The 12,817-nt window shown below is 39.8% G+C and overlaps 2 protein-coding genes across 2 annotated transcripts; one reads left to right on the forward strand and one right to left on the reverse strand.

Moving 5' to 3' along the window:
• Window positions 1–638: 638 nt before the first annotated feature.
• On the forward strand, window positions 639–6,982 carry LOC133959337 (neuronal acetylcholine receptor subunit non-alpha-2-like). Its single transcript, XM_062394477.1, has 6 exons — window positions 639–841; window positions 2,239–2,390; window positions 4,273–4,317; window positions 4,615–4,724; window positions 5,025–5,934; window positions 6,039–6,982. Exons 1-6 carry the CDS (start codon window positions 760–762, stop codon window positions 6,201–6,203), a joined length of 1,464 nt encoding a protein of 487 aa, XP_062250461.1. The 5' UTR covers window positions 639–759; the 3' UTR covers window positions 6,204–6,982.
• A 510-nt stretch (window positions 6,983–7,492) lies between these two features.
• Window positions 7,493–8,492, reverse strand: LOC133959338 (uncharacterized protein C3orf85-like). The gene is made up of 4 exons (XM_062394478.1): window positions 8,444–8,492; window positions 8,150–8,274; window positions 7,985–8,070; window positions 7,493–7,736 (listed from the first exon to the last, which is right to left on the reverse strand). The coding sequence occupies exons 1-4, from the start codon at window positions 8,490–8,492 to the stop codon at window positions 7,658–7,660; spliced, it is 339 nt and encodes a 112-aa protein (XP_062250462.1). The 3' UTR covers window positions 7,493–7,657.
• Window positions 8,493–12,817: the final 4,325 nt, after the last annotated feature.

Here is a 12,817-nt window from a genome sequence, read left to right on the forward strand (position 1 = left end):
TATTTGCCTATTCACCCACATAACAGGAAAGACCTTTGCTGTCTCGAAATAATATAATGTCCTGGGTTTGGTGTTCTTATCAGCGCCCTCCAGTGGACGAGTCTATGTGGGACACACCTGATCTGATTACATCTGCCAATTAGACCCTGATTCTGTAACCTTGTTTAGATAGGTGCTCTACAAATAAAGTTATTATTATTATAAATGAATAATAAAACGTTCAGAGTTTTTCATTATTTTTTATTTCAACACATAACGATTGATGTAAACACAGATTTGTCAAACAAGCAAGCGTGTTTTCAAATACAAGGTCATAACTTGAGGTTTCTTTAGACGAATATAAACCAGTCTTGTTGTATTTTCATAGAAAATGCAGCAGAATACTACAAGGTAATAAAACAAATTACTGGGCAGCAACATCACAAGAATAAAACTTGCTTTATAATTTTCGGAGCAGTTTTTAAACACTACGCCTCAGCCCCTCCTCCTCCTTCCCTCTCCTACCTCCTCCCCCCCTCCTCCTCCTCCTCCTCCACAGAGCCGCTCCCCGCGACGCACCCACCCACTCTACAGCTACAGTGTCCGGACACCGGACACATGCGCCGCCGTCGTCCTCTGTTCACCGGCAGCAGGGAGCTTGTTCTCCGCCTTCAAGCCACCGAGCACCACTGATGGAAAACCCTGCGTTTAGTCCATCTCTGTGTGCTCAGCGCAGCGTGTAGTTCTAGGAGCGCTCCTCCGGACCAGGACACCGTCATCATGAAGTTGGTGGTCCTCCTCCTCTTCCTCCCCTGCCTCCTCATGTGGACGTCCTGCCCGCGGTGTCTCGCCAGCATCGCCGGTAAGAATACTGAATAAATATGCGACTTTACTTGCGTTTACATGCGTTTCTTTTGTGGAAACACGACGACAGGAAGAAGTCTGGCGAGTGACCATGTGGTGCAACACTCGTGGCCGATGAAGATTTAAATCAACTCTTCACAGATATTGATGACGTTCTCAAACAAAAAGTAGCACCTGCTCATTCACTGCTGGTCTATTAGAGTGTGTCGTACAGAAATCGTTTATATATCTTCAAGTATAGTTCATCAGTCATGGCCCAGCTCGGTCTCTTCTGAAGTCGACGAGACAAACTGGAACACGAGTGTCAGATGTCAGTATCTTGCTGTGCTTTCACTGTGACTAACAGAGGTGAGAATGTGGGATTTAAATGCACTTGATTGGACTGGTGATACTTGACATTATTCACCCATCAGTCAGATGACGACAGATGTGAAACAGGCTGCAGGTTTAAGGTCAAAGGTTGACACTCTTTCTCCCCAGCACCACACACAACCTCGATTCTCAATGTCTTCATTTCATACCTGTGTCTTGTACATTTTCTATATAAATGGGATTCTTCAGAGACACCAGATCACCTCAGGCTGATTGAAATGCTGACTTTTCTTCTCGATACAGTTTTCTTATCGCCGCCCCTTCCCCTTCATTTGAACCAGTAAATGTCAAACATTTGTCATTTTCCAGAAAGAAAGACGTTTATCTCCACATGGATTGAGATCAGCTGAATTTGGAACATTAGGACTAGGGATATCCACCTCTGTTTCCACTTGTTTTGCACACTCTTACTTGTTATACCTATTGGTTATAGAATAAAACAAAAGCACTGATAATTTCTAATGGGATATATTTTGTTGGATAACATTTGTTCGTGCTGAACAAACAAGACATTTTAGCCTGAAATGAATTCATGCACACGAAAATGTCTTAATTAGTTAAACATGCAAGTTCCTTTCTTCTCCGTTCGCTCTCATGTTTCTCAGACGTGTGCTTGGTGATTAAACTGTAAACTGTCTAACCATTGACAAACTTGTTTGTGCTCCTGGGCCAAACATTTAATTAGCGGCCAAACACAATTTGTAACATCACACAGTTGTTAATGAGCAGGGCCACAGAGATGGGTGGAAATAATCCCAGAGGTGCGTTTACTTACTCAAAAATACTACAAGAGTAACCCAACTCCTTAGTAAATCTTGAACAGTACCTTGTGGAAAGTTGATTAGTACAGTAGTGTCAACCAGGTCTGAACAGATCAACTTCAGTAACTTACCCATACTTATTTGTAGTTGTTTTCCTTCCACTGAAATTGCAGAAGTAAGGTACTACCTGTGGAAGACAGACGTGTATCACAGAGCACTGTAACACTGAATGGTCATTAATCCACATTCCTCCTTATTCCAGCTAAAAATGAGTTTGTGTCATTGGCGGAGATGGAAGACGAGCTGCTGAGGAACCTTTTCCAAGGCTACCAGCGCTGGGTCAGGCCAATCCAACGAGCCAATGACACCATCAGAGTACGTTTAGGACTCAAGATCTCCCAGCTGGTTGATGTGGTGAGGATAAACGCATAAACACAGCCAATGACATATCTACACACCCATGTTTTAAAGTGGATTTATTCATTTGTCATTCATTTAGTTAATGTTAAAATAAGCCTGAGTCCTTTAACTTAATCTAAACTGAATCCTAAAACCACTGGAATAACAAGTGGATCCATCTTCACATCAATATATTTTTCCCATAAACAGTCATATTTCACAATTTTGAATTTAAGCTGATGTCAGAAACACATTAGTAAACACCCACATTAAACTGACATTTGAATCATGTCTTATGTTTGCTAGACTTGAATGGGCTTGTGGTGGAATATTGATCAGTAGTAAATTGTCAGCCTCATCATTTAACTGCTAAAGCTAATTAACTTGAACAAGCCTTATAAAATACAGACTTAAGAAGTAGTCTTAATTAAAGTAAAGGAAGACAGTTGGATTAGAATCCATCCATCAATTCTTACGAAGGTTGTTATTTTGGTTCACCCGTGTCGCTGTCCATGGTGCTGAAACCAAACAGCTGCAGTGTCACAGTGTGGAGCTTTCCGTGGTCCTGAAATAGATCAGGAGCACTCTCTTCATATCTACAAGCGCACAGTCGCTCTCTCTGTGGAGTGTTTCTTTAATATTTCAGAGGCATGCTGCGATGGCTTTACTCGGTTTAGGCGTTCAAGAGGAGAAAACGGAGGACGCCTATAGAGGAACCACTCTCCTTTGCCTTAAAAATGCATCTCAACCAGTTTAGGATTAACTCTTCCATTCTTCCACCTGACAAAATTGGTAGCAGAAGACAATCTGGGATGAATTAAACAGAGCCTCTTCATGGTTTTGCAGAGAGTAGAGATTTATGTCCACGTTCTGTTTGATTTTTTTTAGAATAGATCAAGGGCAGAGAGCGAACCAGACTTACAGCAGCTCGGCTTCACTGTCCCCTGAGTGTATCTGAGCTGCTGCATGTCTTTTTTATTAGATTATGGTTCACCTCTGCTTTGTGTGATCACCAAAACATCCAACTCACTCTGACAGCCGAGGTCAGCTCTGGATACATTGAAAACATATGTCTTTAAATATATCTCTTTTCCCTTATTTCTCTGAAGTCTCAATTCTTCATCTTAAACTTTGGTGATGTGAAGACAAATCTTGAGCACTCTCCATCTCTCATTTCCTGCCCCATTCTATTTATTTCCTGCTGTATTTATATTACTTCAGCCGGTCCAATGCACCCACCTCTAGTTTTATGTCTCTTGTTCTTGTTTGCTAAGGAAGTGGCAGAGACAGGTAAATGAGATTATGTCTGCTTTCATAGAGGGAACACAAAGGATGATTTAGTTTGCTTGTAACCAAGCTTCTCATCTATTCCACTAACGTCTGATGCTTTGATGCAATCCCTAAATCAGAATTAGGGTGTGCTTAAAACAACTCATACACATTTTTTGTCAATAGAGATGAAAGTATTACTTTGAAAATAGAGGATAATTTTAATTTAGAATATCCAGGGCTACTGATATCTGCACGTTTAATGTATATTTGAATATAAATTTAAGATATCAGAAGACAATTGTTGTTGAATTGTTAAGAACATTAGCTAAAAGCATTTATCTAAAGCTTGTTTCTCTGACATTTACAAACATCCTTGAATCTTTTACAGCATCACAAAATACAATTGAATTATATTTACTTTTTATTTATTTGGTTCATTTATTTCAAGTTTTCTAATGCCCTTTGGGAATTCTTGCCTGTTTCATCCAATTGCTTTGAATTTCCATGATAAGAAACCTTTATTTTAATTTTAACCATTATATGTTCCATTGACCTTCACATGCTTCTTCTTCTTCTTGTTTTTAACCCATTTTTGGACTTTTGGTCTGTTGTTTTTTTTATCCAGGATGAGAAGAACCAGCTCATGACAACTAACGTTTGGCTGTGTCAGGTAAACAACAGGAAACATTGAATCTTTACATTGAATGTTAGCATTTGAACCCAATGGTCAAGAAAAGACATAAGCTTATTGTTTAGCAGAGCTAATAAAAAAATTCACATCATCTAGTATTATTATTTAATACCAATCAAGATAATAAGGCAGGTGTCTGATAAGATACAACTAATAATGCTGTGAATGGGGGGGGGGGGGGGCAAGATATGTGTATACATTGTGATAAATGCAAGCTAAATTGCTTATTCTTAAGTTTTATATATAGGCCTAATGATACAACCCTCTCTGATCCAGGAGTGGTTCGATTACAAGCTGCGATGGAATCCAGACAAATATGGAGGAATCACTACCATCAGAGTTCCCTCTGAAAATATCTGGCTGCCAGACATCGTCCTCTATGAGAAGTAAGAGTTCTCTTTTCAGTTTCAAATGATTTACAAACATTACATGTCTGGGGAAGCTTTGGCTATTTTATTAAGAGAAAACAAACCAAGCAAAATAATTATCAGTGAATTTTTAATTTTCAAACTTAAACCAAAATCCACTTATATTGAACATGATACAAATTATTAGAACTTCTATTCCTATTGTCCTTACTTTGAGAGTTTTAATTATTAGTAAATGTAAAGAAGATTAAATCTATGTATAAACGAACTTTTCTGTTAATGTGATTCTGATGAAAAAGACTTTCCTTGTTTCTTAAGTGCTGATGGGCGTTTCGAGGGCTCCCTCATGACCAAAGCCATTGTCAAGTACACCGGTATGGTCACCTGGACGCCCCCTGCCAGTTACAAGTCGGCCTGCACCATGGATGTCACCTTTTTCCCTTTTGACCGCCAGAACTGCACCATGAAGTTTGGCTCCTGGACCTACGATGGCCACATGGTGGATCTGGCCCTGATGGACTACCAGGTAGATCGAAAAGACTTCTTTGACAATGGGGAGTGGCAGATCCTCAATGCCACCGGTGCCAGAGGAAACCGGAAGGATGGCTTGTATTCATACCCCTTCATTACGTACTCTTTTATTCTGAAGAGGCTACCGCTGTTCTACACTCTCTTCCTCATCTTCCCCTGTCTGGGTTTGTCCTTTCTGACCGTCTTGGTGTTTTACCTTCCCTCAGACGAAGGAGAGAAGCTGTCACTTTCTACCTCTGTCCTCGTCTCGCTCACTGTGTTCCTCCTGGTCATAGAGGAGATCATCCCCTCCTCCTCCAAGGTGATCCCACTCATCGGAGAGTACCTGCTCTTCATCATGATCTTCGTCACACTCTCAATCATCGTCACCGTCTTCGTCATCAACGTCCACCACCGCTCCTCTGCGACCTACCACCCCATGTCCCCGTGGGTTCGTAACCTCTTCCTCCAAAAGCTCCCGAGGCTGCTCTGCATGCGCGGACACATCGACCGCTACCACTACCCAGAGCTGGCCCCTGAGAGCCCTGAGCTGAAGACGCGCTCTGGAGCGCGGAGAGCCGGGCAAAGGAGCGGAGCCCATGGACAGGCGACTGCTGAGGGGAAGGAGGAGGAAGCCTGGGCGACCATGATGGAGAAGGCCATCTACTCAGTGCGGTACATCAGTAGACACATCCGCAAGGAGCACTTCATCCGCGAGGTGTGTTTAGAATGAATCATCAAATATTACAGTAATAATCATGTAACGGATTAATGTGTCAATGAGTTGTTTTCACATCTCTCATTTCCCCTTGTTTTTCCCAGGTGGTACAAGACTGGAAGTTTGTGGCCCAGGTGTTAGACAGGATCTTCCTATGGGCTTTCCTCACCGTCGCGATACTGGGTACCATCGGTATCTTCACTCCAGCGCTGCAAAATTTCTTGAAAATCCCTCCTCCAACTGCGAGTGAGAATTCACCTTCACACTAGTGGCAATAACATATGACTTTCACAGACAACCGCTGATCCACCTTCAAGAATCTTTTAAACACTTGAACAAGAGGAAGCCCCAGCAAGGGCTTTTTAACAGGAACACCGACACTTTGATTTTTAGTTTGGTTTCTTCTCTAGATCCACTGTGTAATGTGTTCTTTATGTCAGTATGTGTACAATTTGATTTGATCATGATGACATCATGTTTTGTTTGTACATAAATGAGGCAAACTTAGTAAAGCTCTGTAAAACCAGTGTTACATTTGAGCCTGTCATTGCCAAAGTCATTCAATTTCAAGTTTTACTCAAAATGGCTTCAAGCAGCACACAACTGTTAGTGTACCTTAGATTAAAACTACTGGTCATGTTAGCCAAGTATTTAAGCTTCAGTTTTATGAAACTTTCAGCGGAAAGTACAAAGTTAAACCACAGATTTTTATAATTTGCTTAAGTTATGTACTTAAACTAATGTCCTCATTATTGCTTCATGTTTTTAGGGGAAATTTCCCTTGATTTTGTTGTATGTGGTGGATTTGTTTTCTTGAGTTGTCATTTTATTCATTTATTCACGTTATGATTATTCTGTCACAACATTAAGATAATCACAAACCTGAAGCACAAAATACCTCTTACTCTAACTACTAGTTATATATTATAAGAAAAGGAAACAACTTAATTGCTCAATGTGTCAACAACAACAATGTCCATATCTCTTATGTACTGATGTCTGTCTCATCCCATTCAAATAAAGAACTTGCTACATTTGGTCACTGCTTTGGTCACAATTAATTGGACCCAACCTTCGAAAGTTCAGTATTTGTATGAGCTGCTGTACTTTATCACAATAATAAAGTTGTTTTGTATACAGGGTTTTATGCAAAAGGTGACAACCTGTTTGTCACTTTTGAAAAATGAAACTCAAAGTTGTCCATTATATTATATATTGCATTCAATGGAAATGTGGAATAGTCAAGTCACACACGCTCACAAGGCATGCACACATCAACAGCACCACCTAGGTGGCAGCACCACCCAGAGGTTTATCACAGATATGACGAAGATATCCTGTCTGCAAGACAAACTTTTATGAAATTAAAATGTTTTTCTTCTGTGGAAACCAAGTCCACTTCCCCTTTCCTCAGACCACTGTATTGAATCAGGGTGTAAATGAAAAAACAACCTGCATCTTTAAAAAAACACAGTTGAACTGTTTGCTTTGCATTTATTTAAACTTTTATTGAATAAAATGTTTGATTACAGATACATCATTCTAATGGTAAAAACAACTGATCGATAGATAGATAGAAAACCTTCATTGTTCCACTCTACTATTCACTGTAAATTATATTATGCTGTTTTATTCTTACTGCAACTATAATGTTCAGATACAGTACAGGATATAAAAAACAAACTAATATTCATCCACTCCTCAGTTTCCTTTGTCTGTATGTCTATCTGTGTTGACCGGTTTGACCGTCCAGGTGAGCCTGAGCATTACGCAGCATCTCCATATACAGTCTGTTGTTTTCACTGTAACACAGACAGGTAACAGAGATACAGGAAAAAGGAAATTCAAAATTAGTCACATAAAATAAAAGAAGCAGTATCTAAACAATGCACAGAAATTTATGTCATACATTTAAAAGCAAGCGATGTGTTCCAGGCATCATATTTAAAGCTGCACTACAATTCAGGGTTTATCAGTAATATACTGTTGGACTAAATCTGCCTTCACTTGCAACATATCACCATGTCATGGTGCTGATCATCTCACTCACTCAGCCACGGAGCGGTCAAACATCAGGTTACTCATGTCCATGTAGTACTGGACATCTGTCCTTAGAGCCGTCCAGTACTCGTTGGCCTGAAAAGCAAAGATGGGTTATCACACAAATCGCTCTAACTGACTCATTGTGTGTATCCACACCACACCACAGTGTCACCTGTTCTTGAATGGTGTAACCCCACTGGTTGTGAGAGTTGTGTGGATCCCAGTATCCTGACTGTCTCTTCAGTCTGATGAAACGCTTTGCCTCCTCTTCTTTCATGAAGGGGGCGGCAAACATCCCTAAAACACAGAGTAAAGAGCAAATCTCTTAAAAAAAGACAATATACCATTAACATGAAAGAATTCTGAGGGTTGAAGATGATCATTTTTATGTAATTGAGTATTCTTTTTTCTTTACAGAGAACTTAAAATGTATGGATTGATATGAACAAATTTCACTCAAACTTACCACTCAGGAGGGCAAACAGGATCACAAACTTCATGTCTATAAAATACATAAACAAATTCTTGAATATCTGAGAGACTAGGATTCATAGAAATACATTAATAATTGTGTAGAGGCTGCGCCAGCAACCTCAGGAACAAGGTGGTGACCTTTTTTCATCGGTTTTAATTTGCTCAGTTTAGGTTTCTGTTAGCACACACAGTAAACTATCTTTGTCTTTCTGGTCTACCTGCTCAGTCCCTGACAATCTGAATGCAATTATTTTTCTCATGATCTCAAATTCAACAAAAGCTATATAGATACATGATGAAGAAAATAGAGGAAAAACTAAAGATGATCCAAAATTTGGAGGAAAGATTGAGATTTACCTGCAATGTGAGCAGTGAGCTGTCTGAGAGTCACAGCTCAGAATCTCTCAGCCGAATGTGAACGTGAACAAGAGTTTCTTTCACCGATATTTACCAGCAACCAGAGGAATGAATGGACTCAGGCATCAGGCCGACCGGTCAAGGTTGACCCTGACTGACCATTCAAACACACACACACGAACACACACACACACACACACACACACACACACACACACACACACATACACTCAAACACACAAACCCTGGCGAGTCCCCACGGGAACAGGTCATGGCTGTGAGATTCAACATTAAGATGGCGCAGTCTGCTATGTAAACAAACACACAGCACGACTCTTGATTTCAGCAAAGGTCTCAGTTATTCCACTAAAATGTTTCTCTATTGGTGTTTGTTTTATTCATAAAATCAACAAGATTCCATAATACAAACTTAATTCTGTCTTAAGGAATAAAGTTTAGTGTCAATATGTGCAAACAATTCAATATTTTTTGTTTATTACTATTTGCCCTGATTGTTTTAAATTGTATTTATCTAAAAAAGTTGTGAAGTGTCTCTCTTTTATATAATATAACAACAATCTTATAATGTTATATATTTCTTTGTGGTTATTGAAGTAACATAATACATACATGTCATTAATAAACAATCATTTTGTGCATGTCAACATTTTGTCCACTGGGTGGAGAGCTAACCACAGTTTAAATGGTTTCTGCAAAAGTCACCTATCTAATGTGTGATATTAGTTGATATTAAAGATGATGACATTAATGGTAAAATAAATGCTCATTGTTCTTCTAAAGGTTTTAAAAGCTACGTCATTGTATTCAAAAATTCCAAAGAAGAAGAAAAGCGAACACAGATGGCACAGTTAATTTAGGACATCAAATTAGCAGTGAATGTGTAAAATAAAAGTGTAGCGTCACCTTAAGGAAAGGTTAAAGATTCAAAACCTGTTTTATTTTTCAAAGACAAGCTTCACAGTTTCTTATTTCAAAGCAGCTCCCGTGAGTATTAATTTAGTTTCTACTTCTTGAGGTGCTACATTAAATCAGGAGACTTCCTGCGAATATTTTTCTGTGTGATGTAAAATTTACACACCCTCGCTCAAACACAAAGGAAGCCAACAGGAAATTGTCCACCCATAAGTGGAACTGAGAATAAGTGGATACACAAAGCGACAGCGGCAGAACAAGAGACATTAATAATGAAAACCTTTTTCTATTTATGAACTTAGCCTCGTCTAAGTATGTGTATATCAATGTGAGTAACTCTTTCTTTCATCACACATTAATTGTTTCCCTTTTTGCTGTGAACTGTTTTGTGTTTTCCAGGCTGTCTCTCCCTCGACCTCCACGACACTGACCTTATCCCCAGTAAACTTCTAAATGTGTGGGAGAGGTCCGACCTTTATTTGACATCCCATAATAGCCAGAGCCACCGGCTGCACAGCCTAACAAAGACAAATGACAGAGGAGGAGTTTCTTCAGGAGGACGGAGGAAAACTTCATCATGTGGGCAGATATTTATACAAACCTTAACAACATGTGTTAAAGTACAGAAAAAGCATCATTCTATTAGATACTTTGATAATTTTTCCAAATTTAACTCCACCGTCGCAAGAACTCACACACAACATGCACACTCACAACCATAAACAGCAATTATTATCCACAAACAAATACACACACAAATACACACACCTTGGCTATAGCTCTGGGACCTGTGCGCTCTCTGTCACAGTTAAAGCTATTTTGTGTTTTTCACACATCAAAGCTAGCGACTCAGACAAAAACCAAAACTCATGTGACCCCATTCTATCACACACACACATACACACACACACACACACACACACACACACACACACACACACACACACACACACATACACACACATGCACCCTGCTGGGACAAGAAAAATAATTCAAATACATTATTTAGAAACAGGGGAACGGGGTTGAGAAGGATGTTTAACAAAATATGGGACTGGAACTTTAATACACATCTTTGAAGGAGTGTCGATCGAGATGAGGAAACGTGTCACCATCACCGCTGAGTTTGTCAGTTGTTTGTGCCGTAGTGTTGTAAGTTAAAATGAGAGGAACCATGGGGCTCTGTCTGTGTTTCTTTTAAGCTGTGGAAGACAAATAGAAAAAAAGACAGCGAGAGAGGATCTCCACAACATTTGACTCCATTAGCAGAACACCTCTCATTTATATAAGATGGAGAATTAACGGCTTCCCTCAGGTCTCGCTCCGCACTCCTTTCAGCGCTCAGTCTTTATTCTCTGCTGCTGTTCAGTGGATCAGTGCATTTAAAAAGATTCAGTCGTGGTGCAGATTCTCTCTTTGTGCTAATTCGGAGAGGAGTGGAATGATCGCAGTGCAGCATGACAAAAAATCTCATCAACTCCCGTCTTTGAAACATAAACTAATATATCTAGTCTGAGTCTCTGAGGATAAAACCAAGTGTTTGACCTGTTGAGAAGTGTCTTTCCTCCATTACTTAGAGTTGAGGACTCAATTTTGAATTCATCTCTGTTTCTATTTGTTATTTTTGGCGTAAAACAGCCAGCAGTCCCAGAAGTCAACACACTGCAAGGAGGTGTGTGTCTACATCTTGAGGTGAGAGAATTGGGTTTTTGTGTGTGTTTGAGCAAATATTTTCTGTAGTGTGGGACAGTATGTGTTTTGCAGCCGCTCTCCCATGGGGTAAAACAAGAAAGTGCAAAAAGAGGTAACACATTGGTGGAAAAATATATGTGATGAAGAAAAAACACACGAGAAAATGTTGGCATACTTTAAATACATAGATATATACATATAAATATACACATGCATCCTATAGATGAAATGATAGAATCAAATTATGATTCTAAACAATCTTTAGATTTTAGAAGTAATAATGTCACCTTTTGTTCACAAGGCATTTGCACTGCAGCTCTTCATAAAACCTCTGTAAAGTTTTACCAAACTTTTCAGCTTTCATTTCACAGTTGGCCAAATGCAGGGGATTTCAAAATTGGGTCCCCAGCAAACCTGGGATTAGTTGAATGTCACCGCACCGTTTCTCCCACTCGAGGTTTGCCCAGTGAGAGCGGGGATGAAGGCTGTGATCAGAGTTTTCAGTGAGCCCACCTACAGAGCTTTACCGAATCACATCTAACGGCAGCTCTGCTGCAGCTCTACAAGACAGAGACATGTGGGATATGAAGATTTTTTAACCTGGTCTAATACCAGTGGCACAGGACTGACTTCTTAGATGAGACGTCGCTGCTCCAATGAGACGGGAGAGAGAAAGAGAGCCAAGCTGTGAGATCATTTAGAGAAATGTCTCATTGCCTGATCCCATTTCTTACTGAATTTACTTATGGGCTGGAATAAATAGGTAATTTCAATATGCATCAGAAAGGATGCAATTATGTGACTCAGTATTTGTGACTGAGTGAAGTGGGAAATGAAAGCACACCACGTTCACTCTTGATAATCCACAGCTGTGGGAGAAAAAGAAGAAGAAGAAGAAGAGGAAGAAGAAGAAGAAGAAAAAGAAGAAGAAGAAGAAGAAGAAGAAGAAGAAGAAGAAGAAGAAGAAGAAGAAGGAGAGCTGGTTGTGACCGGCAGTCGTCTCAAGAAAAAACAGTGACATGAGGGATGAGTGTATTTGTGTGTTTGTGACTCAATGACTAAACAATAACAACATGGACATGTACATTTCTGAAGTTGATGTGGTGAATGTTTTAGCGAACAGATGTGAACATGGAGGGGCATTATAGCTTCTGTCTGCAGGGATATGAAGATGCATTCAAGTCCAATGTTCTCTCTCCCTCTCGCTCGGTGGTGTAAAACTTCACCACTAGTTCACCAGCTAGTTGCTTACTTTGTCTTTCTGCTGTTTGGGGCTGAGCTAGTCCTGTGCAAATGGTTAAATAGCGTTTGAGCTGAAAGCAGCAGCCTGATCAGAGCAGAACGAGTGAACCATAGTAAAGTTTAAACAAAAGAAAATAAGAAT

The sequence above is a fragment of the Platichthys flesus genome, chromosome 8 (assembly GCF_949316205.1).
Source record: "Platichthys flesus chromosome 8, fPlaFle2.1, whole genome shotgun sequence".
In the NCBI taxonomy this organism is placed as follows: domain Eukaryota; kingdom Metazoa; phylum Chordata; class Actinopteri; order Pleuronectiformes; family Pleuronectidae; genus Platichthys; species Platichthys flesus.

Bases quoted from the DNA above. Each gene is read 5' to 3' on its own strand.
- LOC133959337 (XM_062394477.1), top strand. From the start codon at position 760: ATGAAGTTGGTGGTCCTCCTCCTCTTCCTCCCCTGCCTCCTCATGTGG. The intron at 4,318-4,614 runs GTAAACAACAGG...TCTCTGATCCAG, and splicing joins CTAACGTTTGGCTGTGTCAG to GAGTGGTTCGATTACAAGCT. The intron at 5,935-6,038 runs GTGTGTTTAGAA...TGTTTTTCCCAG, and splicing joins AGGAGCACTTCATCCGCGAG to GTGGTACAAGACTGGAAGTT.
- LOC133959338 (XM_062394478.1), bottom strand. From the start codon at position 8,492: ATGTATTTTATAGACATGAAGTTTGTGATCCTGTTTGCCCTCCTGAGT. The intron at 8,275-8,443 runs GTAAGTTTGAGT...TCTGTGTTTTAG, and splicing joins CCTGTTTGCCCTCCTGAGTG to GGATGTTTGCCGCCCCCTTC. The intron at 8,071-8,149 runs GTGACACTGTGG...TTTGCTTTTCAG, and splicing joins GTTACACCATTCAAGAACAG to GCCAACGAGTACTGGACGGC.